Source organism: Pholis gunnellus (genome assembly GCF_910591455.1).
Source record: "Pholis gunnellus genome assembly, chromosome: 15".
NCBI classification, from domain to species: Eukaryota; Metazoa; Chordata; class Actinopteri; order Perciformes; family Pholidae; genus Pholis; species Pholis gunnellus.
This window is the reverse complement of record NC_136542.1, coordinates 22,763,275-22,790,226: the sequence shown is the minus strand read 5'-3', so window position 1 is coordinate 22,790,226 and position 26,952 is coordinate 22,763,275. Positions and strand designations below refer to the sequence as shown.

Below are 26,952 nucleotides of genomic sequence, written 5' to 3'. Positions count from 1 at the left end.
TAGTGGCATCTAGTGGTGATGTTGCAGATTGCAACCGACTGAACACCCCTTCGCTCACTCCTCCCTTTCAAAGCATGTCGGAGAACTACAAGGTGGCCTTCAGGTAACGTAAAAACGTCAAACGGTCTCTTTAGAGCCAATGTCTGGTTTGTCCGTTCTGGGCTACTGTAGAAACATGGCGGTGCAACATGGCGGTCTCCGTGAAGAGGACCGGCCCCCTATGTAGATATGAAGGGCTCATTTTAAGCTCACAAAAACACAATTGTATTAGTTTATTTGATAAGGGACAGTGCACATTAATAAAAACATTGCTGTAAATGCGCCAGAGTTAGCCAAGAGGCTATTTTTCATCTGTAGTCCCAAGGCAGATGTTACAATTTATACTTTCAGGTAATTATACATTACTAAAACTATTGTATTCACTTTTTGCTAATGGGTCCCCCTAAATCCTACACACAGGACCTTTTCATTTTGTATTTAGCATCATCGTCTGCTAAACCAATGCCCTTCCCATCAGCCTCAGCTGCACTTTGTGTATAGCGCTAATTAGCAAACGCTAGCATGCTAACAAACTACAGTAAGATGGCAAACATGGTATAACTACTAAACTTAGGAATGTCGGCAATGTCATTGGGAGCATGTTAGCATGCAGACATTAGCATTTAGCTCACATCAACGCTGTACCTAAGTAGCCTACAGCCGTTAGCATGCCTAGGCTCGTTTTGTTGTCGTTAGGTTAATAAAGGCCAAGATGTCCTCAACTAAATTCATATCTACCTCTGTTTTTATTGAATATAATCAGATGATTCTGTCCTCTTGAGTCTTATCCCTTATTGTTAGTGTTAATGTTAATGGACAGGGAAGCAACCACCTGTTAGAAACTGTTATTTAGTAGTGAACGGACAATGCCAAGTGGCACATTATCTAAACGTGATAAAAAAATTATGAACTAAATACAAACGACGAAATACAGGCGTTCATCCATCCCAATGAGTGATGGGACACAGACAAACCTGGCAACCTAGAGATACCGTACCAATAAGCAAATGTGATTTTGAAAAAAAGTAGTAAGATCTGTGTGTGATCTTACTACATTTTACTACTTTCGTGTGTGCGCGCGCATACTCTCTCTCTCTCTCTCTCTCCTGTGTGAGTTGAATAGATGATCAGTGTGTCTGCGAGCCAAACTGGGCTACTGCTGCAGCACACCAATAAATAAAGATAAAGGCACACACACATGAGTGCAGGCGTTATCTCCGAAAGATAGACTTGGTGAACATATCCATAGCTGCAGATGGGATCTCTTCAGATGGGAGGTGTGTGTGTTCTAATTTCAAAGCCTCAGCTCAGCGGCTGCATGGAAAGGGACAGGAAGCAACTCTCTGATGTCTTGCATGTGTTTTGAAGAAACTGCATCGCTCTCTCGTTGAAATCGGTGTATGTGCAACTCACACCGCAATCCAAAGCATCAAAGGGAAAACTATGTCAACTTGTATGACTTTAAAGAACCCATTGATGCTGACCCTGTGTTCCTCGCCGGTCAAGTAGAGGTGGCAGAGACTTGGCACAGTGTAGCAACAGGAACAAAACCATTAATCATGCTTTGATACTGAGGTTGTATAAACTTTTATTATCCCTGAAATTATAATATAAAGATCCCTTCACGTATTCATTTTACTGCACCGATACCAGCCTTCGCGGCACGCATCGTCACTTCAGGGAAGTTGAGTTGTGCTCTATCTTCACATCTTGTACGAATGCGGAACCAAACATTTGACGATTCCGTGCACACAGATTTCTGGACGTAGTCAGAGTGCTACATGTCAACACATCCTCTTTTTCTGTTCCCGCTTTTGACATCTAGAATGTAACATACCGTGAAGTTGCAAACATCAACTCCATGCATGAGAAGGTCAATCAATCATGTCTCTCTAGGTGAGCAACAAATACTGGCAGTTAATAACGGAACAGTTATCTGGTTACTGCAGCAACTGTCTGTGAATCATCTTGGTTTTTCCTCATGTCATTCTACATTATGTGTCCATCTAACACATAAATGATATCTATCCAGTTCAAACCCCAGTGTCCAGGATGCAGATTATACAAAGGTACCAAATAATGTGCAAACAATGTGGCTCTTTCTTTGACTGATGGGAAAAGCAGTTAGGCCTGTGCAATGGACACCAACGTCACTGAAGGACAAAAAAAACATTATATTAACAGCCAGCCATCCATCCTGGTTACTATATCCAAGCATGCATGGGCATCAAGTCTCAAGTCCGTCTCAGGGTTTACACATTCAGACACCCATGGTGATGCTCGACCTTGAAAGGCATCCAAAAACCAGTCTTAAAAGTATGCTGAGTTTACGCAACCAGAAGTTAATCTGTGGAAGGTGCAGCAAGTTAAAGGGACCAACCATGTGTTTGGGAGATCCCTTCGCCTGGCAACACCATGCTGTGTCGCTAATCCTCTGGTTTAAAGAGGAGCCGACACACACACACACACACAGTTGTTGCTTGTTTTTCTTTCAACATAGAGCACCTCCTTGGTTTTCCAAGAAAGACTTGTCTTGTTCTTTGCAATTCAATTTCCCCCATTCAAACCAGAGAACAGGTGTGGGTGCCCTCTCTGCTGTGGTGACAGCCTTTGTTGCGTGGGTGTCTAATATCTCAATTTAAGATTATGCAAACCTCAAGACATGACACTTCCTTCTGCTCTGAGGGCATTGTACACTCTGAAGCATTTTATGTTCATACTTTTCCAGTGACTGCCATGCAGAGATTACAGGCATATGCTGTTTTATATTGTAGGAGCACCTGAATGACGCCTGTGGAAGAGAGAGACGGCTTGTGTTAGTATGTGAGGAGCCCGTGCTTTAACAAGATTTCATTTAACACGTCGTCCTCTGTCAGCCGTGAGAGATGGCGACATTTGAGTAATGAACAGGAAGAGCTGGGCAGGTGGGAGGGATGGAGCCGGGATGAAAGAGTTGAGAAGGGAATACCACGCAAATCCTCCCATCCGGAGAGGAGAATGTCAAAGAGAAACAAGAACCCAGCGTGGGCTCTCTGCGATCCCACTGTGTGAAACAGTGGAAACAACCAGGGTGGCGCATTATATGGGACTTAAAAGCTCTACGTTTTCAGCGGCCACGCCGGTTTCCACACGTTTCTTATCTAGATACCAACGCTACAGACGAATTAGAAGCCATGTTGTAACTTTTCCTTCTTGTTGTAACCATCTAGAACAGGGGTCCCCAAACTTTTTCCTGTGAGGGCCACATCACTGAACATATCGTTTGACCTAGGGCCCGATCATGGGGGGGGGGGGGGGGGGGGGGGTACTACTCGCAGGTGAGCGACTGGTGCATCGTGCGCGGGGGGGGGGGGGGGGGGGGGGGGGTGCTACTCGCGTGCTACTCGCAGGTGAGCGACCGTTGCATCGTGCGCGCGGATCGGGGCTCGGCTCTTCTACTTCTTCTACTCTTCTACTTCTACAGGTTGCGCGCATGACAGCTCTCATCTCGTTCGCCCCCTGGTGGTTGGCTGATTAAAATTCGATTAATTGTGCAGACTGAAAAAAAATCATAATGCGTCTCTGGTATTGTTCAGGGGGCCGGACCAAATGTGGAGGCGGGCCGCATCCGGCCCGCGGGCCGTAGTTTGGGGACCACTGATCTAGAAGGACTTCGACTAGGGCCATGGCTTCTTTTGTATTATGGGGGAGCAGAAGGATCCTCAAAGCAACTGTTGCTATGGGTTCCACACTTTTGGAGCCAGCTAGGTGATTATTACAGCTTAGCATAAAGCCAGGAAGCAAGGGGGAAACAAACAGCTAGCCTGGCTCTGCCCAAATTTAAAATATGTGAATAAGAGTAGTTTCCAAAATGTCAACTATTTGCAAATGCCCCTGCAGAAACATGGGCACCAGCTCGAACTAGCCTCTTAAGCTTATTCCTAATTGTCTTAATGTCGCCTGCCGTGGCCGTGGCTGGCTAGAGTCCCAAATAGATGCTTTGAGTTGTCCTCCTTTTAGCTGATGTAGAATAGGTTTTGTGCTAAATGTAGCAAGTATGCTAGCTGCATGCTAATTGTAGAAACAAGATTTGGGGATTCATGGACACTATGACAAAATTAGGGAAGAGGGTGAAACAGTGACCTGTCCTACTAAATTCTCTATTGTATTTATCTTAAAACAAGTGAGAAAATCTGCCACGGCTACTCCCCTTACAATATAAAATTTGTACAAAATAAAAAATATTTTTTGTAGTGCACACATTCTGTGTTATTTGTTTCTACACCTGCCATTCCAGCTGAACCATGTGCTATGATGAAGGTCCTTTAGACAGAAAAAGTTTTCTCTGCATAGATTATCTATTCTACAAGTTTGAGCTTTTTTGATACTTCCAGCACCTTATTTAAGATAAAGCAGGGTGAAGCGGCGGTTATCCTGCATTTACCTGCAGTGCACATTTTTAAATAAATTGGAATGACATGAAATTACAGAGATAAAAAAGAGGAAGTAGTTATCTGGTCACAGGAGTGAACAGGGAAATAAGATAATCAGATAATCAGAGGTGAGTTTTTCAGTGAAGGTTACGCAAGCTAAGCATGTGAACTTCTCGGCTGAAAAACAAAGCATCAGTCATATCAACTCATGCAAAAGACCTTGTTGATTCACACAAAAAACAATGTTCTATCTTGTGCACTCTGTTGAATAACAGTATGAGGATTAATCCGGAATGTAACAGGCCCAAGTTCCACGTTGCAGAGAAATGGGTCAGGATTATGCGGAGCTGGAGTCAATTGAGAATTTGTGAGCACTCATCGTGGCACCTAAATTTAGGCTAGTATCCAGTACTGTAATTAGCTGACTGGATTTATTTAGCTTGAGCTGATTCCAACAGTTTAATGTGGACCGTCTAAGTATTTCAGGGAAAGTATCTGCTGGAGCCAAAATGGTGAAGAGTCTGCTAGTGCTTGGTCATGCAGTCTCTACCTAACTCTTCTGCAATTTGTCTTTCTTCAGTCACACATACACTTGCAGAAAAAGATGCATTTGCTAAATTGTTTTTTAATAAATTCCACAAAATGTCTGTAGAAATTGGCAGATATGTGGAGGTTGGAGAGAAATTCAAGAGCATGTCTTCACATTTGATATGGGACGACCTCTTCACAACCCTATTCAGGATACGTCATGAAACTAAAGAAGTATTATTATTTCCTCACAAGCATAAGGAAGTTCTTCATTTGCTATGAGCTGATGTATAAATTTACTTTAAAAAAAAACATTAAATTGTTCATTTTAGAATTGAATACAAAAGCCTACAGTCATGTTAGCAGAATGTTAACATGCTGATGTTTAGCAGGTGAGGCTGATGGGAATGTCATCAGTTTAGCAGGAATTTAGTCATAAAACAAAGTATTGGACAAATTTAAATTTCACTAAAAAGTAAAGGTAAAGTCAGTCAATCACTTCATCCTCTCATGAGGACCATAAATGTACTTGTCATAGCAATCCATCCAATGGTGGAGATATCTCAGTCTGGACCAAAGTGGTGACACTGTCCAAGAGACTGACATTGCCATCTCTAGCGCCACACTGCTAGCTTGTCCAGGTAAACAGATGCAGGTAAAGAACAGCAGCACATCTGTGTCTTTTTGTCTTTTGGCGACTGAGCTGGAAAATGATTTCAGTGCCTTTAATAATACACAACAATAAGAACTGTCTACGCATGGACATTAACGAATAATAAATATCACAATTAATAGATCACCCATCTTGCATGTATTTAATAGCACCACCTTCAGACACACACGGCAGCAGGTCACAGATTAAAAACAATGTCCCTGCACTTAAGAGTATAATGCATGTTGTTGAGCAGCGAGTCTATCCTTTGTTGTAATTATTTTCATTCCATCAAGGAGCAAGTGGACTGAGAGATAAAAAACAATGTCCTGCAAAGACATAGAACAAGCCATGAATGTCCATCAGAGAGGCACTTTCAGGCCATTATGTGTGACTCTGTCTACAGTGGGGTTCCTTGTGTCCACAGGTCTCTTCATACAGCTGAAGTCTGCTCTCTGTTGGCCGTTCCTGCGTCATTGCCACTCTTGTCTCCACGGTCACTGATGGAGGGGAATCCGACCCTCTGCTCTATCCATTGGGCGACGCTGAGCAGCTTCTTGTCCTGGAGGGCGGGGCCTATTAGCTGTAACCCAACGGGAAGGCCCTGGCTTGATAAAGCAGTTGGCACAGAAACGGCAGGCAGACCTGGGGCAAAGTAAAAAACAGAGTTGAAGGAGAGTGCAGGGAAAAGGTAATGATTAGGATCTCAAGCTTAGTTAGGAGAGTGATACTAGGCAAACAAAGTTAAACTGAATGTAAACACGCTCCTTTAAAGTACACTTCTGTCTGAGCTGAAATGGACTATGTGTTGACCATGTTATGATTACCTTTGCCATCAGAGAATAACAAAGCAAAAAAGAGAAGTAACATACTAATTTCCTCTTTTAATTTCACGATAGCATTTGTGATCCAATGAGCCTATTCTAAAGGATACAAATTAAGAAGCACTGACTAAACTGAAGTAGTTGTGGTTGAAAGGTTTTTGGTGTGTGGGTGTATTTAGTGTGTGTGTGAGTGTATATTCACGCATGCAGAATAGATAAGTTCCTGAATCCTCCCACACTTCCTATGCCATGCATGAACAGTTCTGCCTAAAGGCCTTTTCTTCTCTCTGTACCTGCCATGTTGACAGGCTGGGTGAAGACGTCGTCCTGCGCGCTGCGCGTCCTGTTGTCTTCCTGTGTGAAGTCGGAGTAACGGGCCGCGTCAGCCAGGGTGGTGGGCGTCAGCAGCACGTCGACGCCTGAGCTGAACACACGTTTGAAATCGTCTGCGATCAGCCGGCGCACTCTCTGGGCCTTCACAAAGTAGTGCTCGTAGTTCCTGCCGAAAAATGAGGGCGGGGATGCAGACAGTTAATTCTTTGTGTGTTGAAAAAATGTTTTATTCTCTCATACATTTAATGAAAGAAAATGTGGCAAGTGACCAAAAGTGCTCATAAAAAAGGTGAAGGAGTAAAGGTGAAAATGATACAGTGGCACACTGTCAGCTCCACACTGGTGTGTAGTTAGTGAAATGAATCAGACGGGTGCAAGCAGCTTCGATCCGTCGTCTTACTGTTTGAGCAGGAAGTAGTTCCCAGACAGTATCCTCCCTCGTACTACGTCGTTGAAGCCCTCGTGGCGGCTCGAGGCGTACATGGCCTCCGTCGAGCTGTCCACCTCGCTACGATGGCCTGACAGAAGAGAGACGGGAATCAATGGCATTTGCCTTTTTCGGATTTTCTACTGTCAAAAAAAATCCCTGTGTGATCTATGTGGCACCCTACATATGAAATGCTCCACGCTGCACCCTTAACGTGTTCTGCACTGGTTTCGTACCGTATTCTAGGCCGTCAAAGCGGGCCATGTTAGACGCCACCTCCGCGTGGCAGAGGACATGGTAGCACACAATGGAGTGCTGGGTGTGGGGGAGGGATACCTGCTTCACCCGCGCCCCTGCCCTCTCAAACATGTCAGCAACACGACTCCATTGCGTTAAAGTCTCCTCAGACAGCCCCGGGGCGTGGTACTCCTGACATACATGAAGACACAGGAAAGAAGAGGAAATTAATGCATTTGTGTTCACAGAGATAAATATACATAGATGTTTTTATCAGAACCATCTGTATGTACATAAACCCTTCAAAGAATTTGTCTTGGTGATATATGGTGATAAAAATCAATAACAAAAAGCATCACAACACCAACAGTTCCTCCTCCAATCAAATTGAGGATTGTTAATATCCCTCGTACAGCTAAAATATTAATATGTTTCTCACATAGTTTTTGACTTCCTCAAATCATTTTATGTATATACAATGTCTGTTCGGCATCATACGTTTTGTTCTCCGACAACAAAACTTAAGTTACTAACAGCTTACATGCAAGTAAAAAATGAGATTTCCATATTACAAAACCAAACAAAAGTAACTAGGAGCTATACTCACCTTTGGGATGCCTACACAGATGTTCTTGACATCAAAGTGTTCGGGTAGCTCTGTCAGCAATGAGGGAGCAGGAGTTGTTGTTGAGTCTCTCATATCCTGGCCTTGGAGGATACCTGTGTGATAGGTTAGTACCATCGTTTGATCGCAGTATGACAAATGCACAACAATGTGGAACTGCAACACTGATTTACATGTCACATGGTCTTTCAATTACACGGATAGTTATTTTAAACATTTTAAATTGTGTTTACACGGCAGGTCGAGAATTGTGCCACCTGTGTGACATACATTATCTGTACCCACTCGTAAAACCACGGCTCTATAGCACTACTAGTGGTCAAAACTCAGCAGGGTCCCTTTAATATCAGTATTCCATGTGAACCCGGATGGCATGGCTACGGAGTATGGAAATATTTTGTTGAATTAGCCCCACCACACTTCTTGAGTAGCAAACACTTAACTTCTTATGTATCTGACCCTCAAGAATAAAAAGACATTTACTGTGCATTACATGGCACCAACATGTGGACAATCTAGTCCTTTATTTAACTAGATAAGTCCCACTGAATTCAATGCTCTCTTTGGAAAGAAAGAGCTGGATATGTAGAATGATCATAATCAAGAGCAAGAAACGTTTGCTTTTTCTTCTTTTATGTGGGCCAGGATGACGCTCAACATTCGTTTCCTACCTAACACGATGGCTGCATCGCTGACACTGCGGGTCATAATGCCGGGGACGTCCATGGAGTTGACCAGGGGGATGAGACCATGTCTGGACAGCAGACCATAAGTGGGCTTCAGGGCCACAACACCACACAGTGCTCCAGGGTTACGGGTCGAACCACCAGTGTCTGAACCCAAAGCCCTGCCAAGTAATTATCAGAACAGCACATTTTGATTTTATAAACGCAATTTTGAATAAAATATTTCCTTTTGTGTTTCTTTGTAACAGTTTTGCGGCACAGGGAATGTGTTCCCCTCACAGGTAGCTGGTGAGCGAGGCCACAGCGGCAGCACTTCCTCCTGAACTTCCTCCAGGGACGACCCAGTCGGAGTCAGACGCTGCCCCTGTCCTCTCTCTGTAGGGAGCAGCATAGCTCCAGGGGTTTCTCACCGGGCCGAAAGCCCCGTCAGTACTGCCCGCACTGCGAGACAAATACATAAATAAGAAAAAAACGTCTCTTTCGGGATTTGTGACTAGCTGTTACGGTTATTATTCTGACATTGATAACTACGGCCTTACCCCATAGCAAACTCATCCATGTTGGCCTTCCCCATGAGGACAGCCCCTTGGTCAAAAAGCTTCTGGACCACTGTAGCATTGTAGGGTGGGGTGTAGTCTGTAGCACAAGTAACGGTAGGTTATCATTGGAATATTTAAGACACGGTAACTTTCACTGAGGTTCAAGCAGACCGTTAAGCATCCTGGAAGCACATGTGGTCTTGATATTTTCTGTGCAGAAGTTGTCCTTGACTGCAAAGGGGATTCCATCCAGAGGACCTTTGGGGGCACCTGAAGACAAAAACGAGATCAGTAACACTTATGACTCTGTAACACAGAATGTGTGGAGATACAGGCTCACGCGTCCACACCTCGCTGCAGTCTGGCTTCTGCCTCTCGAGCCTGCTTCAGGGCCAGCTCCTCCGTCACAGTGATGTAAGCGTTAAGATGCTGTGTTTTTTTGATGCGGTTCAGACACTTCCTACAAAGCTCCGTCGGGGAGATTCTTCCCTCCCTGAGCGCCGCAGACACCTGGAGAACAATGGTGTGATACCATTGGGGTCTCTTGGTTATTCAGTTACTCAATAGACCCTTTTCACAGCTGACATTTAGACTTGTTATAGTAGGAAAAGCATAGATGCAAGTGATAACATGAGCAGTGTCTCTGTTCTATTCAGATGTCCCCGTAAACAGTGACAGTGAGTCAGCAGTGAGTTAACTATAATTTTGAAGTATTCTACTTGAGTTTATATATTTCACGCTACTTTATACTTATCATCCACTTGATATCAGAAGTCAATATTATTAGTTTTTACTTCACTACATTAGTCATCCTTCATATTCCAATAATATATTAATCATAAATATATAGGCTCATTCTGCAAATAGTCACACCAGTAGGCTACATTCATCTGCTAGTACTTCGTACTTTTACTTAAGGTTAAAGTGCTACTTATGAGTAAAACATATCTCTTTACTTCTTAACTACTCAATAAGTAGGAGAGACATTTAAGTTGTGTCATTGTTTTATTTCTGAAAGACATGATTTAGTTTTTTAACGGGACAACTTAAGCGCACGAGCATGTTTCGATAGAAGCTTTATAAAGCAACATAGTTAAGCAGTGACGTTAACGTTAGCTGCATTGGTTAGCTAATGTTATATATTTATACGACATACATACAACTGTGTTATACAATTTCTCTCACTATCCAGACAGCACAATAACCAGATTATTAGACTGTTGCCAGACAATATATTTTAGCTATCTATGTTTTAGTTAGGGAGCAAAAGTATCAGATAATCGATATTATTTCACCTATGTTAGTTATGAATTGACAGCACAAACACGTCGGTAACGCGAAGTGAATGCACGAAACAAACACGGAGAACTGAGCTCAAAGAACACGCAAACATTCGTACTAACCTCCCTTATCGTCATGCTGAGCATATTTAAAGAAATTCTGTGACAACCTCTCAAATTAACAACAACCTCTGCACGGTGTGCGGCACTAGCGGGCCGCCATGTTTGTTTCGATAAACAACGTCTAACACCGCATTTTGTGATTGGACGGCCGTTGAGAAACCCGCGCTCTCATTGGTGGAAAGGCTGAGGGGCTGTTAAAAGACACCAGTCGTGTAAATGGAACATTAAGGGTGAGGACGTTGAATTTAAATGACCATTAACTTTGGACTTACAGCATTTATCGAAATGGCAAGTTAGACATAACATGTTTAAAGTCAGAATGTAGTCGCGGCTTATAGAGAACGTTATCTAGCATAGTGGCCGTGCAGTTAAAAGTATTTCTGTCTGTAACAGGGACTGCTAATTTACAGTTCCACCATTTTTCCTGACAGTATTTAAGCTTTAAAGAGTTGAAAGATGAGTTATTTGAGAAACTTCGTGTCCAGCAGGTGCTTGTTTCACCACAGTAAATTACCAAGCGTGAACACATCGGCTTGCTGGCATGGGAGTCAGACCAGACTGTTCAGCACTACCAAAATCAGCATGACTATAATGCCTGCCTGGGTCATCGATAAATATGGAAGCAATGATGCATTGCGGTTCACTAGAAATGCCAGTTTCCCTGTCATCAACTACCCCAATGAGGTCATTGTCAAAGTGCATTCAGCAGGACTGAACCCGCTTGACGTCAGCATGAGAGGTGAGCGACAAGCCTGTGTGCATGCTTACAGTGGCATCAGAGAGCGAATACAATGGCAATGAATTCAACAAATAGAACCACATCTGACACGTGACTGCATATCCAAGTTTAAGAATAAATATTTTTTCTTTTTCTTTTTGTGAGCAAAATACATCCTCAGCAGTGAAGCTGCAGAGGCCCAGACTGACATTTGCTGTGGTTGTATGTGGCTTAAAATGAATCATGCAGCTTGTCAGTCTTCCACCACACAGTCAGCTCCAGTTATACCACTGTGTGTGGTGGGATAGTGTGGGGGTGGGTAGAGAGGGGCAAACAAGCAGTGATAGTTTTTGAGGTCGCTCAAGTGGAAATTTAAGTTTCACAAGCAGGATTGCACTTTGAGCATTGCATATCAGATTGTTAGCACTTATTATATTCGTATTGGTTTGTTTTTGCACTGTACCTTTGCTCTGATTTATGCTCTTAGATGCTTGTTTAAAAAAGGAGATGCACTTATGACTTTTGGTGACTACCTATGTTGAATACACTTATTGTAAGTCGCTTTGGATAAAAGCGTCTGCTAAATGACTGTAATGTAATTGTTCTTTTTCGTCCCTGCTTAACATGCACGCCTGTCGTCACACAGGGACGACTGAACACAATAACGTGAAGTTTGTCTTATCTGAGCTCTGTCTTCTTTGCCAAGGCAACTTTTTTAAAGCAACTTCCATTAGCTACCCAACATATGACCAATGACTTCTATAGTTTTGCAGAAGAATGGATGATATTAGATTCAAAATAGGGTCTTGATCCTCAGGTAACTCTGCAGACCCCTGTTTCATTGAAGTCAATCAACGACTTCCAGATAGTGCCTGTTCTCACAAGTTTCATCTGAAACATTGTCCAAGCAGGTGTTGACTGCCAGACCCACGTCCTGCCTCCTCAACCCCCTGACCAGATAGACTTTTCCCAAGATTTCGGACTCATTCTGGGACCCATAATGATGGATACAGTTACTGTGTTGCTTAGTGCCAGTTTGGAGACTGCCAATAACTGTCTGTTGGCATTCTTCCTAAAAGTACTGGTTGGAGTGCTGGCGATACCATTCTAACAGCAATGTATTTTAGAACCATTTGAATCTGATTTCACTGAAACTGAAACTGCACTTACTAAAACACTTTGAAATGTTCTTTCCGAACATCGAAATGTTACAGATCAAACAATTAAAAATAATCAGCAGATTAAATAATCATTGGATGCAGTTACTTGATTTTAATGTAGACCCCCCCCCCCCCCCCACCCCCCCAGATTCAACCCCGCCAAAAAACATGTTTCTCTTGTGGTGTCGTCACAGCAAATGACCTCTAAATGATCTGCAGTCTGAGGCTCTCTCCCCATCAGGTGGCTACGGCGCCGCGACCATGTCTACGAAGAGAGACCCTCTGAACATCAAGCAGTCGGGCAGCGAGTTCCCGCTCATCCTGGGGAGAGATGCGTCCGGGGTCATCATGGAGTGCGGCCTGGATGTGAAGCACTTCAGAGAGAGGGATGAGGTAAACGACGCAAAATAGTAGGTGTGCTCCGGTAACCGCTTCGTTAGGTAGAACAACTTGTCCCTGCACACAGTGAGTCATGTGTGCCTAATGTATGGTTTGATGGCGCTGTGAACGAGCAGGTGTAACAGTGTGGGAGTGTTTTTTCCAACATGAGCATCGTGACCACGGTGTGTCCGAGCACCGCGGCCGACCTGGCTCATCCGTTCCCAGCCACAGTGTACTCTCGGTGTCTTTGCCCACACCTCAGTGTCATCAAGCTGTGAGATGCTGTTGAGTCTAAACCAGTGTGGCAAACTGTTTCAACTTTTTTGGGGTGTTTTGTTTTTGATTGATAATATATTAAAGAAGCAGATCGCATTGTAGAGCTGCAACTAGTCAGTGTATTGATTAATTGATTGACAAAAAAGAAATATACTAAAATTTGATTAATTAAAGTAAGCAAAATAAATCTTTATCCATTTTTTTTTCAAGCAAAAATGCCATTATTTAATGGTTTTAATCTCTATTGTTGGTAACAGGTGGGTTAACATGGACAGACATGACATAGATATAGTGAGACAAGCATTACCTTGAACAGAGGATAGGAGATGAGACAGTGCAGGAATGTTTGATGTCTGTAATTTGTTTGACAGGAGGAGACGATACAAAAAAACACACATGAATACATTGATGTGATGGGCATTTCTCAGTTTTCATTAGAAAATGGAACAAACGATTGCTTTATTAATTGAGAAATTACTTGGCTGATTGATTGATAAGGAAACTAATGGTGTGACGCAGCCCTAATACAGAAACATTTGACTGTTTTGAATGATTTTCAGCTCTTGTTGGTTCTTTAGTTCATCCTCAACTGCCCTCAAACACCTCATGGTTCCTTTATGATTATTAGTCTTTTTCTTAACCATTTTTTCCCCATTAAGTCATATTTAGATTTCACTTTACAAGCTTCTGTTTAACACCTAGTTTTCACCTTGGATTTGGTTTGGATGGTACTTTAGTCTTAATAACCTGGATGTTTGTGTGAAGGCGAACAGTGGCTTTAAACAGATTTAGTGCTTCATGAGGTCATATTCTGCTTTTTTGTCACCACCACGCACACCAGCACTAAAAATAGAGTGACTCACTGTGCAACGTTACACATGTGGTACTTTTGATTTGATACATCTCTCCCCGCGTACTAAACTATTGTGAACTAACTGTATAGAAATGTGGACACACGGCTGTTTGCGTCTGTGGTTGATGAGTGTTGCGTTGCCGTGTGTCTCCATCAGGTGTGGGCAGCCATCCCACCGTGGAAGCAGGGCAGCTTGGCTGAATTCGTGGTGCTGAGTGCCAACGAGGTATTGTTGGTTAATGATGTTGTTGAGGTTTGCCTCTTTCTCTGTGGAAGTTTATTATTTTATCAGCATCACTTCTGTGTGTTGAGTTTCCTTATTTGTTGATTATCTTTATTTTTAGTCGTGCACTTGATCAGTTTCAACATCAGCATATGAAAAATAAGTTTTTACATACACCCAATTTTGTGTCACATTTTATGTATGTACCTATGACGATGGAACATAAAGTTTGAAACATTTGTTAGAAAAGTACTTTGATGAAGTAATTAATACTGGAAGAGTAGTTATTACATTTTTGAAAGGGCAACTAGTAATCTTTTACCTATTACATTTCAAATGTCCCAACGCTGATTACAGATGTGTGTTGTGCTCAGGTATCCCACAAACCAAAGTCACTGAGCCACGTAGAGGCAGCAGCCATTCCCTATGTGGCAACCACTGCCTGGTCGGCACTGGTGAACACCGGTGGGCTCAGTAAGGACAACTGTGCCAAGAAGCGGTGAGGGGATGGATAAACACTGACACACACACACACAAACACACAATCTCCACTTGCTGTTAATCCCCGTCCACCCCAAAGAAGCTCCCTGTCTTTGATCTAACCAATTATTCTGCTGGGCGCTCCCTCTAAGCTTAGCCCCCGTTAGCCTGCCTGCTGTAATGAGTCTGTGGGCGATGTGCTGCAGCTTTCTGGCAGCGGAGCTTGAGGCGCTAAAGCCTGCAGGCACATTTGAGACAAAACCCTAATGAGGGGAGCGTCTGTGCAGCAATGGTGGAGAAAAAAAGTAATCACATTTATATCATGCATGTCTGCTTTTTTTTTTTTTTATCTTCCCCGCAGGATTTTGATCCTCGGAGGGTCCGGGGGAGTGGGAACATTTGCTATACAGGTAGGGGATGAAGAGGAGGAGGATGATGCTAAGCTAATTATTAACTGCATCAAGCTCAGGATAGCCTGCTTTAGATACAAACATGTAATCATACACGGATCATGAAATATACAGAGGTGTAATGAAAAGTCTGTTTGGCCCGTTGGGTTTCTGACTGTGCCACACACTTTGCCTGGTGACCCAAATACTGTAGCTCCCATTACACAGACACTGCGTAACACTTGATCTCATTATTTATACATTCTGTGTGCTTCTCAAACAATTAGGTAACACTGCTCGCCACAAATAACCCCAAACGTATACGTGTTTCGTAGTCAGACATCAAATGATGCCACAACAAAACGGCTGATACTATCATTTGTGTCCAGATGCTGAAGGCTTGGGGAGCCCACGTGACCGTTACCTGCTCCCAGAATGCAGAGCGGTTTGTGAGGGGCCTGGGGGCGGACCACGTGGTGGACTACACGGCCGGGCCTGTCGAGGAGCCGCTCAGGGCACTGGAGAAGTGAGATGATCCCACACACATGCAGTCGCTTTTCGTTCATGTTGGTGTTTAATTGGACTCGGTGTGTGTATGTATCAACGAAAAGCCCTTGTTGCCAAGGCAACCCAGTCCCTCTAGCTGCGGTCGGCTCATTAGTGTGGGAGTTCTTCAATTTTCTAACAAACTTAATCACACTCAGACTCAAGCTCCCTCTCAATCACCAATTATTACCTCATCTACAAATCCTCCCTTTCATTTCCTGTGTCTTTAATGCCCAGTGACTCCACACGTATGTATCTTTGCTTGTGTCTCTTGTTTTCACAAACCCTACCCCTCTCCATCTCAAGATTCGACCTGATCCTGGATAACGTTGGGGGGGACACGGAGCGCTGGGCGCTGAATCTGCTTAAGCCTTGGTGTGGCGCCAAGTTTGTCACCCTTGTCACACCGTTCCTCCAGAACACCGACAGGCTGGGCATTGCTGACGGCATGATGCAGACTGCCGCCACGCTGGCCACCAAAGCCCTCAAGGTAATCCTGACGGAATAACACAGACCCCCCCCTACACCTTGCATTGCAATGCGTCTCGTATCCAGATAGGATTTGACCTGATTATTTTTACACCTGGTATGTGTCTCAGTTTCCACATTGAGGTTCGATCGCTCTCTGGCCAGCTCAAACAAGCGAAAGTCACATCGTCCTCCACCCATTCGCTCAGCCGCTGCTTCATAAATGGCTTGGTTGCGATACGAATCGTTTAGCTTGTATATTTTCGTCGGACCAAACTGAAATACGACACCTGGGCCCTATTCCTCGTACGTGGTTCAACTAAGTCGATCAAATGTCCTATTATCCAGCTTAAATTAACTCGATGATTGACATCAGGCTATCTCGGTCTCGTTAATTCGAACCAGATGTCAGACAACAGGATCGTTGCGCGTGTCCGTCCTACTTCAAAAGGGGGAAGCGTCGATCACCGAAACCATGATTTTCTAACAGTACAACGGCAAATAAACTCAAAGAAAGAGCCTCTTTTTACTCCGCTGACGAGCAGGAGATGATCATGAACACATACGAGGAATTCAAGACCATAATCATGGCGAAATCTAACGCTGCGAGGGCTAGACGAGAAGCATGGCAAAATATCGCAGACGTCGTTAAATGCGCAAGTGTTGGGAAAATGTATAGGTTAATTTTAAGAGCCTCATCACCCCAATCAATCAGATGATATTACTTTAAATGTGCTGCTGGCAGTAGGCTTAATGGAACGCATCATCCAATGAGTTCTATAGCGACAATAATTATATCAACTCTTTCAGAATAAGTAGATAAAAACAAGCCCAAAGAGTATCTAACTGATACGAATTAATAGATACTTATGAGGATATATGTACTGTATGCGCTTATGTATCATATACTATATATATATATATATATATATATATATATATATGTGTATATACATGTATATATACAGTGGGGAAAAAAAGTATTTAGTCAGCCACCAATTGTGCAAGTTCTCCCACTTAAAAAGATGAGAGAGGCCTGTAATGTTCATCATAGGTACACCTCAACTATGAGAGACAAAATGAGAAAAAAAAATCCAGAAAATCACATTGTCTGATTTTTAAAGAGTTTATTTGCAAATTATGGTGGAAAATAAGTATTTGGTCACCTATATACAAACAAGATTTCTGGCTTTCACAGACCTGTAACTTCTTCTTTAAGAGGCTCCTCTGTCCTCCACTCGTTACCTGTATTAATGGCACCTATTTGAACTCGTTATCAGTATAAAAGACACCTGTCCACAACCTCAAACAGTCACACTCCAAACTCCACTATGGCCAAGACCAAAGAGCTGTCAAAGGACACCAGAAACTAAATTGTAGACCTGCACCAGGCTGGGAAGACTGAATCTGCAATAGGTAAGCAGCTTGGTGTGAAGAAATCAACTGTGGGAGCAATTATTAGAAAATGGAAGACCTACAAGACCACTGATAATGTCCCTCGATCTGGGGCTCCACGCAAGATCTCACCCCGTGGGGTCAAAATGATCACAAGAACGGTGAGCAAAAATCCCAGAACCACACGGGGGGACCTAGTGAATGACCTGCAGAGAGCTGGGACCAAAGTAACAAAGGCTACCATCAGTAACACACTACGCCGCCAGGGACTCAAATCCTGCAGTGCCAGACGTGTCCCCCTGCTCAAGCCAGTACAGGTCCAGGCCCGTCTGAAGTTTGCTAGAGAGCATTTGGATGATCCAGAAGAGGATTGGGAGAATGTCATATGGTCAGATGAAACCAAAATAGAACTTTTTGGTAGAAACTCAACTAGTCGTGTTTGGAGGAGAAAGAATGCTGAGTTGCATCCAAAGAACACCATACCTACTGTGAAGCATGGGGGTGGAAACATCATGCTTTGGGGCTGTTTTTCTGCAAAGGGACCAGGACGACTGATCCGTGTAAAGGAAAGAATGAACGGGGCCATGTATCGTGAGATTTTGAGTGAAAACCTCCTTCTATCAGCAAGGGCATTGAAGATGAAACGTGGCTGGGTCTTTCAGCACGACAATGATCCCAAACACACCGCCCGGGCAACGAAGGAGTGGCTTCGTAAGAAGCATTTCAAGGTCCTGGAGTGGCCTAGCCAGTCTCCAGATCTCAACCCCATAGAAAATCTTTGGAGGGAGTTGAAAGTCCGTGTTGCCCAGCGACAGCCCCAAAACATCACTGCTCTAGAGGAGATCTGCATGGAGGAATGGGCCAAAATACCAGCAACAGTGTGTGAAAACCTTGTGAAGACTTACAGAAAACGTTTGACCTCTGTCATTGCCAACAAAGGGTATATAACAAAGTATTGAGATGAACTTTTGTTATTGACCAAATACTTATTTTCCACCATAATTTGACAGACAATGTGATTTTCTGGATTTTTTTTTCTCATTCTGTCTCTCATAGTTGAGGTGTACCTATGATGAAAATTACAGGCCTCTCTCATCTTTTTAAGTGGGAGAACTTGCACAATTGGTGGCTGACTAAATACTTTTTTCCCCCACTTTATATATATGTGTGTATATACATGTATGTGTAGATTATCATATAGAATAGGAGTTTGAATTTGCATGTGCAAATCTGTGTATGGGCGGATCAGTGTGTATGTATTATTCATAATCAGCAGTGAAAATAAATTGTGTGATTCTCTCTATTGTTATCATGAGTCCACCTTAATCATGTTCTACAACAATGATATCTATGGTGTACTAATAATACTGTCATATCATTATGAGTGCTTTCAACCATCATGTAGTTCAACCAGCCATCAAGAGGACACGGGAGCAAGTAAACACTAAGCACACAAACATTATTCAGAATGGTGATCAATACAACATGTGCCATGGTGATGTAATGAACACATCCAGAAGTTTATTAAGCGCCAAATAAACTTTATGAACAGCACGGCATGCAGCGGCTTTCCCGATGTTCTCCGCATCACCGACACTGTACAAACATGAACCACTCACAAAAAAGCGCGAGGCTGTGATACAGTCTGTGAGACAGTCGATGCTCGGCTGCAGAGTGTGGTGTTCAATGTACGGCTCGGGAAGGTCTTTAAATAAATGATTCCTTGTCGGTAGAATCGATAGCGCTCGTACAGGAAGTCATCATGATGTGATAACGGATCTTGGCGATCTCGAAGAACTCTCTCCCTATAAAACGCTAATCTGACTAATATCGCTTCCTCATCGATGGATCTCTGAGGAAGGGAGCTGACACTTTTTTCCGGGGGAGTGGCAGCTTATCCAGCGGATCTAGCTCAAGCAGGTTCAAGCTTATGGATGTGTTGCTATGGTGATTTTTCCAAACTTGCTTCGATGAATCGAAAAGCCTCACTTATGTAATCTCATCCTGAAAATTATCCGGCTAACTCAGTTAGCCACGTACGAGGAACGGGGCCCTGGTCTCGACTCCATTGTGTATCGAATATCAATTTTGACAAGCGTGACTACCTCGCTGGTTTGAAGAGATTGCGTTTTTTCCACCCACGTAGTTGTTGTAGGTGTGTTGAAAAATGCAATGCATTTACACTCCAGAGTTCCAGAGGTGTCCTGGTCGATCAGATAACAATCTGTCCACAATGTATTTTGGGTGCATACCTCATGTGGTCGAGCGCTATCTGATTGCCCAAAACAAACTTTAATGCCAGGTGGAAAGGGGGTAACGGATGCAGTTTGATTAGTTACATTTTATACTGAAGAGTGCACCACGCAAGGATGCATGAATGCTACACGTTGCTGCTAGTAGGTGTTGTAGGAATAGGAGTATTTACATTTAAGTCAGCAGAGATATCTGGTTTGATTTCTTCCAGCAAAAGAAATTCTTGGACAAACTTTTAAAAAATGGAATTTTGGTTAGAAATTTTGCACGCTTCTATCACCAGTCTCGGTCAAAACAATGACCCTGTCTAAACATCGCAACATCATCGGATGATTCGGTTCGGCTAGGCTGTGTTTACGTACACTACATGGCCAAATGTATCTGGAGTTCCAAACAAAGTATGTGATGAGAGCACATAACACCCATATGTAATTGCTGAACATCTAATTTCACAACCATCAGCATTAATCTGCTGCTGTAACAGCCTCCGCTCCTCCAGGAAGGCTTTCCACAACAAGATTTGATACCTAGATTCATGGATTTGCTTGTTTTTAGTTAGGTCGCAGTTAGAGTCCAGTTCATCCCAGAGGTGTTGGATGAGGTTCAGGTCAGGGCTCTGTGCAGTCAAGTTTTTCCCAACTGCAAGACTATTTCTTGATGCGTTTGGTTTGTGCACGTGGTAATTGTTGTGGTGTAACCAGGTGGTAACCTCCGTTCTGCCGAGTTAAGCCGATGCGGAAGTGTTTTAAACTTGCATTCTCTCTACTGACCAGCAGAGGGGGACTCCTCCGGTAGCAAAAATAAATTTGATTGTATGGAAGTCTATGAGAAAAGACAGCATGATGTTCATTTAGTAAGTTATGATCCATTTAGAGTCAAATAGACCACAAAGCAGAGTTTGCTTTATGGCGGGCTTACTGTGATTGACAGGTCGCTGCCAGAGACGTATATGTATATATCTACGTCACTCCTCCACAGTCCAAATATGGTAACTTCTGTTCATTGGTTGCAAAAAAACCAACATGGCGACAGCCATAATCCAAGATGGCGAAGGCGAAATCGCCAAATTCGAGGGAGGCTTCAGAATGGCAGAACACAAACCAATGGGTAACACACGATGACTACGTCCACTTCTTACATACAGTCTTTGGATGAGACAGGAAGGGGCCTTCTCCAAACTATTGCCACTAAGTTGGAAGTTGCCTAAAATATGTTTCCTTTTTTGTAGCATTAAGATTTCCTTTAACTGGCACTAAGGGGCCTCGACCAAACCATACAAACAGCCCCAAACCAACCCCTTTTACATATTTGAGTTGCAATATTCACAAAATTAGAAAATGTAAAGAGCACTCTGTTTTACAGCTGAAAATTTAGCGCGTTAATGAACAAGTGGGTAGATGACATTCAACACAGCCAGTCGTGATTAGCGAGTCACACAGTCCAGAAGTCTGGCACAGAAGAACTGTGTAAAAATGCCTCAGCCATTTCCCTTCAAGAAGGAGCCGCTCATCAATACCACAGGCTTTGAGATATCTTTACAGTCACCATGGCTACAGTGTTTCTCAGTCTCCGTCGCCAGTGTGATGACCTATAACTTTATTAATGCATGTGCAGAACATTAATGGTGTGTAATCCCCCCCCCCCCCCCCCCCCCCCCCCGACACACACACACACACACACACACACACACACTCCCGGAGCTCAGTACATCCGGGGTAAACGGCATCCTGTCAGCATGTGCAATGTGGTGAGCATCATGCAAAGCTTGCATGCAGTGCACTTGTGGCTAGTGTGTGTGTGTGTGTGTGTCTCTGTCACATCCGTGCATTACCGTCACCACCTCTTTCCGCTTAAGTCCTAACCACACAATCCACAGTTTAAACTGACTCAAGCATGTGTCGCCATTCTTCTGAGAGTCAAAACACCTCTACTTCCTTCTTGGTTCAAATTTTGGTTTCACCTAAAAGCCAAATTCGGGTCCCTTTTTTATTAGTCGAGGTCATTCAGGGATATGTTTTACATGGTTAACCTGGAGAATAAGTACAATAATAATAATAAGGTATTATTAAGTAATACGGGATTATAGATGTATAAATATCCAGAAGTTCTAAAGGAAAGTTCTGTGGATGGGACACGCATTTACTGTTCGGAGTAACAAGTGCACACAAGAGATTAGAGCATGATGCAACTTATTTCCATTCCATTAGGTAACAAGGAAACTTTGCCCTGACACATTTCTACTGAAACAGGATGTAATGCAGAAGTACCGTGTGGGGAACTTCAGTTGTTCCAAAGTGTTAAAAAGTTTCAAAAGGCTTTCCTCGTAATATTTGGCTGGTCCATATTCTGTACTCCCAGAAATTCTAGCCACAGTGACACGGGTAATGGAAACAGGATCATGGTTTTAGTTTTTCAAGAGAAAAAAAGACGGCAGAAGGACAAAGCTAACGTCTAGCACAGGGGTATTCAATGAAATTTCCAAAAGGTCCAGATTGAGAAAATCTCCTCGTGTAAAGGTCCGGAACATTACAATAATATCTAACTCGCACTATTTAGTGCTATATATATATATATATATATATATATATATATATATATATATATATATATTGTACATATTCAAGAAGTATAGTAGTAGTAAAGTATCTGTGTAGTACACAACTGTCAATTATATTTTAAGAATTATTATTCTCAGTTTTCAAATTTAACTCGATGGATTATAAATAACACATAGAAATACATAAATAAATGTTCTTCTCATTTCAAGTAAAATAATGGCTGGATGAAAGCATAACTGGCATAACAGAAAGCTTTTGAAATATGTGCATCTTAAAATAAAGTAATTCATTTTAGAAAAAATAATTTCACTGAGTTGTCCTGCAGCTTTAAATTCAGTTCATTCAGGGTCAAGTGATGTCAATCAAAAAAGTCACTATTATATTTTTCTCATCTTCTAAAACGATAAATTGGTGAGCATGGACTGTATCTGTGGTTAATAAACCACTTGTTCCAGCTCTATTCTCTCTGTTGACATCATTGTTGGTCAGTGAATTTGACACAATTCTGATCATATTGGGCTCTTACGTTTATGTTCTGTCTTTATGTCAGACGTGAGTGGATACGTTTGCTCCAAATGAGACAAAGATGTTAAGCTGCCCTTGGGAAGAATTCGCCTTTACGAGTCGGTCCATTCTTGGTTACAGACTCTGTTCTCTGGCGATATTTCTCATTCTGGGTTAGGTGCTGTGATTACATTTTTTCACTGTAAAATGTATTATTCCTGCTCTGCGATGTGTTTCCTCGTCTCTCCCACCTGTGTCACGGTGTGTCTACATCTCACTCGAATCAGGAAACTTGTCAGACAATCCATATTTGATTGGCTGAGCTGCATCACGTAATGTGATTTACTACGCATTGCTCAGCGTGTTTCCTGCACCGCTGAACAAGTAACAAGCCGTAAATGCTGGAAAAGCTGCGCCGGTTCAAATAGAAGCGCTCCGTCAAAATGTAACAATTATTTATTATCAATCGCGATACAACCGCGTCTGGATCCGAACCACGGTCCGCCAATTGGTGACCCCTGGTATAGTGGGTGAACATAGTAGAGTACTTTCTCTAAGCTAAGATAACTGAATATAAATGCAGAATCATTGCAGCCGGATAAGATTTTAGTATTGTAAGCGTTCGTAGTCCGAGTAGTATTGACCAATCATGTTTGAGCGGTCTTCGGGTGCATGCAGGTAAACCGTCCGCATGGAGAGCAAAATAGGTGGAATGTGTAAGCCGAAATGCAATCTCAGAACCCATCGGCTATCTTTTTATCAGTTTATATTTTGATTGTAAACAGGCTTCTTCTGAAACAGTCTGATCGTACTCCTCTCCAACTTCATTCTTGTGCCTCAAGTTGCTAATCGGGTTGTAAACACTGACCAGTGCACAGGGGAGGAAGGCTTGGCCTGAATATCTGATGGCAACACCGGAACCCCCAACATATTGTTTGTTGCCCCCTGAGGCTAAATCGTCATCAGACCGATAGCCGAGAGACTGGACGGACTGAGAATATTGGACTTCACTAATATTAGCTAACATTTGCCCCATAACGACTTTATAAGGTGATAATACGTGTTGTGTTTTGCCACTATATCAAAGCACTACCTCACAGAGCCGATGTACGTTTTTGAATTACTCATGAACTCGAAACTTAAGTAGCTAGATGGAGGATTGTAGCGGGCCGGGACAGCCCCAGAGAAACTTGCCCTTTCACTTTTTTTTTTCTTGCCAAAAGAAGAGCCATGTGACTATCTTAAACACAAGGGGAGTTGGGTGTGTGTTGCTTTCCACACAATACCATTGCCATTGTTAGTGTTACGCCTTAACGCCGCCTGAGAAACGCCACGTGGAGACCACACTCTCCCTTTTGAACTTAAACTCCCTCAATAGACTTGTGAAGGGGCTCAGCTGATCAAAAAATGTAATATATAAGTAAGACTAGGAGTGAATTTACAGCTGCATTGTCTCATTAGCACCCACACTATACCCCCCAATCAGAACTACAATCTGTGAGCGAGTATTCAGACTGACGCAGCAGAGGTGTATTTTTCCAGGTGCTGATGACTCGCTGACACGCCGCTGGTTGGAGAGATGATAATATGGAAGAGCTAAAATGGAAACACAGCAGAATAAAAACAAGTAAAAAAGAATGGGAGAGGGATGTACCTTGTGGGTTTATAGACAGGAAGTAGTGTGCACCTCCAGGACTCTCACCTCCTGGTTCGCCCACATGCACACAGTACACCGTGTTCTCTGTTCGTAAAAGAAAGAATTGTTCCGATGTGAGGGTTCCGGGACAGAGGATGCCGCATGTGTACAGATTGTAAAGCCCTCTAAGGTCTATAGTTATCACTATAATTAATGGGTCCTTTACAACAGGAACTAACAGGTCATGTAGGAAGAGTGTAAAATAAGCATATTTTAAATGTCTCACAGTAACATGATCCGTTCAACACGACGGCCAACGGTGAAGTGTCTGCTGTGAACACAAATACACAAGTTTTACTTCAGCGCCATGTCTTTTCTCTCCTTCTGTTTTCTTATAGCACCTAGTCAAAGGAGTTCACTACCGCTGGGGGTTCTTTGCACCTAGCGGTCCTGCCTTGGATGAAGTAAGGGAGATGATGGATGCAGGACAGGTACAGTACCAGATGTATTCTCTAAACTGTTCAGGGACTGACAATGAACTGAAACCAGTTTGTTTATCATCGCGTGCACATCAGGGGTTAAATTGTTCTCTTTTGGCTTGAAGCATCAGTTTCAGACACTGTCTCATGCCTTTACTTCAACTTTATTAAATAGCTGTGGCCATCATACAGCAGCAGGATCGATGCTTGCTTCTCCAAATTAAGAGACAGGCTGCTGTGCAATTTACTCACATGGCACACCAGAGTTAACTCCATTGGTTATTTAAATCTTTTGTTGTGGCATTGTGATCTCACAGTAGCCCCCATTAACCATGCTGTATGTATGTTTCCAAGACAAATTTCCTTCGGGACAATAAAGTCTATCTTATCTTATCTTATCATATGCTTGCACAGCAAACAGCTGTTGAACACGGATTCCACATTTTTCCAGTGAAAACATGGGGAACAAAGCGTCAAAAGATATGTCTATTGATTAGCATTATTAAAGCATGTAATTCACCCATATTACCAATAAATAAGTAAAGTAAAAATGTTCTCGCTTCTCCCGTGTTGTACACCCAACCCTAAACCTCATCGTTAATGCCATGTTAACCTGAGGAGCACATTATGTTCTCATAAAACAAATGACATGTTCTGCAATGACATGCCGGTTATTTGGCATTTAATGACTTTTAGAAATGCATGGGTCACAAAAGTACCAGGCCTATCTGTGAATATAGTACATTAGATTTCATAAATGCATTTGGCACTTCAACAAATGATTGGTGATACTGTAGTGTGATAGATTACATTGTGATATAGCATGCAGTTAAACTGGGGATTATCACTCTCTATGCAGATAACACCCCTCTATCTATATGTTACGATTCTCACTTGAGCATGCTCCTGCACAAACATGCCTTTAGTTCATTTTTATCATTGAAGGCATCATGTGAAAACAGTTTCCTCACTGATATTGAAATACACTGGAAGCAGGGCTCGTTTAACCTCTGCCTCCCTCTATGTGCTCTATCAGATTCGGGCTGTGGTGGAAGAGACTTTCAGCTTTTCCCAGGTTCCCCAGGCCTTCGAGAAGATGGAGAAAGGTCACGCTCGCGGAAAGACCGTGGTGCAGATCAGCAAAGGAGGAGATGACTTATAGCACTGACTGTTGGAGACCGTACATCTTCATGTACACTCGTGAAAGTGAATGAAACTCATTTGAATGCTAGGTTTTTGCTTATTGTATCCACAGTTGCAAATTAGGTACAAGAACAAAGTTATTGATTGTTATTGGTGTGGGTTTTGTCGCTAGAAATGTATGTAAGATGCTGTTGTATACTTTCGAATGTTTGACATTTTTTTTACTGGCTTAAAAAATAAAATAATATGATTAAAGTTAAGTGGTAATTTATGCACTGTCAATATTTTTTGAAGAGCAGTTAGTAAAGTTTGACCATGTAAAATGTGAGTATTCCCACAGACAGTTGCCAGTTTATTAGGTACACCGAGCTTAAACTAATTCATTCTAATAAAATAGCGCTTCAATAAATCCTACACTCATGAAGGTTATAGTTTTTGTTGAAACTGTTTTAGAGACGTGTTGATTCAACTATATGGTCATTCTAGTGTTACTCTTTCATACAGTATATCTGTATACAACTCAGTGGCGGCTGGTGAAAACCAACCCACTGAGTGGTGTTATTGTCTGCCACTGGAGTCTGTGGGAGATTACACAAGAACAGGAGGTTCAGTGAGGCTAGAAGAGGAGACGCTACACACCAAATGCATTAAGAATATGATCGAGCAAGTGAAATTGAATCGATCTACTATCAAAAAAATATATTTTGTGTGGCATACACTATACCTTGACATTTGTATGCCTTTTTATGGCCTACTATATTTTGACATGTTTATGATATAATATA

The 26,952-nt window shown here is 42.6% G+C and overlaps 2 protein-coding genes across 2 annotated transcripts; one reads left to right on the top strand and one right to left on the bottom strand.

Moving 5' to 3' along the window:
- Positions 1 to 5,125: 5,125 nt before the first annotated feature.
- On the bottom strand, positions 5,126 to 10,808 carry qrsl1 (glutaminyl-tRNA amidotransferase subunit QRSL1). Its single transcript, XM_079174070.1, has 11 exons — positions 10,706 to 10,808; positions 9,653 to 9,812; positions 9,474 to 9,572; positions 9,303 to 9,399; positions 9,043 to 9,204; positions 8,749 to 8,924; positions 8,060 to 8,172; positions 7,452 to 7,644; positions 7,189 to 7,306; positions 6,749 to 6,954; positions 5,126 to 6,276 (listed from the first exon to the last, which is right to left on the bottom strand). Exons 1-11 carry the CDS (start codon positions 10,727 to 10,729, stop codon positions 6,065 to 6,067), a joined length of 1,560 nt encoding a protein of 519 aa, XP_079030196.1. The 5' UTR covers positions 10,730 to 10,808; the 3' UTR covers positions 5,126 to 6,064.
- Positions 10,809 to 10,926: 118 nt separating this feature from the next.
- rtn4ip1 (reticulon 4 interacting protein 1) lies at positions 10,927 to 26,475 on the top strand. Its single transcript, XM_079175403.1, has 9 exons — positions 10,927 to 11,444; positions 12,825 to 12,976; positions 14,251 to 14,319; positions 14,691 to 14,815; positions 15,158 to 15,206; positions 15,575 to 15,711; positions 16,038 to 16,221; positions 24,944 to 25,036; positions 26,061 to 26,475. Exons 1-9 carry the CDS (start codon positions 11,162 to 11,164, stop codon positions 26,184 to 26,186), a joined length of 1,218 nt encoding a protein of 405 aa, XP_079031529.1. The 5' UTR covers positions 10,927 to 11,161; the 3' UTR covers positions 26,187 to 26,475.
- Positions 26,476 to 26,952: the final 477 nt, after the last annotated feature.

What these genes read in the sequence shown, in the direction of transcription:
- qrsl1 (XM_079174070.1), bottom strand. Translation starts at nt 10,729, where the DNA reads ATGCTCAGCATGACGATAAGGGAG. An exon ending in AGAAGCCAGACTGCAGCGAG is followed by an intron (nt 9,573 to 9,652) that starts GTGTGGACGCGT and finishes TTTTGTCTTCAG; the next exon opens with GTGCCCCCAAAGGTCCTCTG. An exon ending in CCAGCCTGTCAACATGGCAG is followed by an intron (nt 6,277 to 6,748) that starts GTACAGAGAGAA and finishes ACTTTGCCCCAG; the next exon opens with GTCTGCCTGCCGTTTCTGTG.
- rtn4ip1 (XM_079175403.1), top strand. Translation starts at nt 11,162, where the DNA reads ATGAGTTATTTGAGAAACTTCGTGTCCAGCAGGTGCTTGTTTCACCAC. An exon ending in GCTTGACGTCAGCATGAGAG is followed by an intron (nt 11,445 to 12,824) that starts GTGAGCGACAAG and finishes TCTCCCCATCAG; the next exon opens with GTGGCTACGGCGCCGCGACC. An exon ending in ACTTCAGAGAGAGGGATGAG is followed by an intron (nt 12,977 to 14,250) that starts GTAAACGACGCA and finishes TGTCTCCATCAG; the next exon opens with GTGTGGGCAGCCATCCCACC.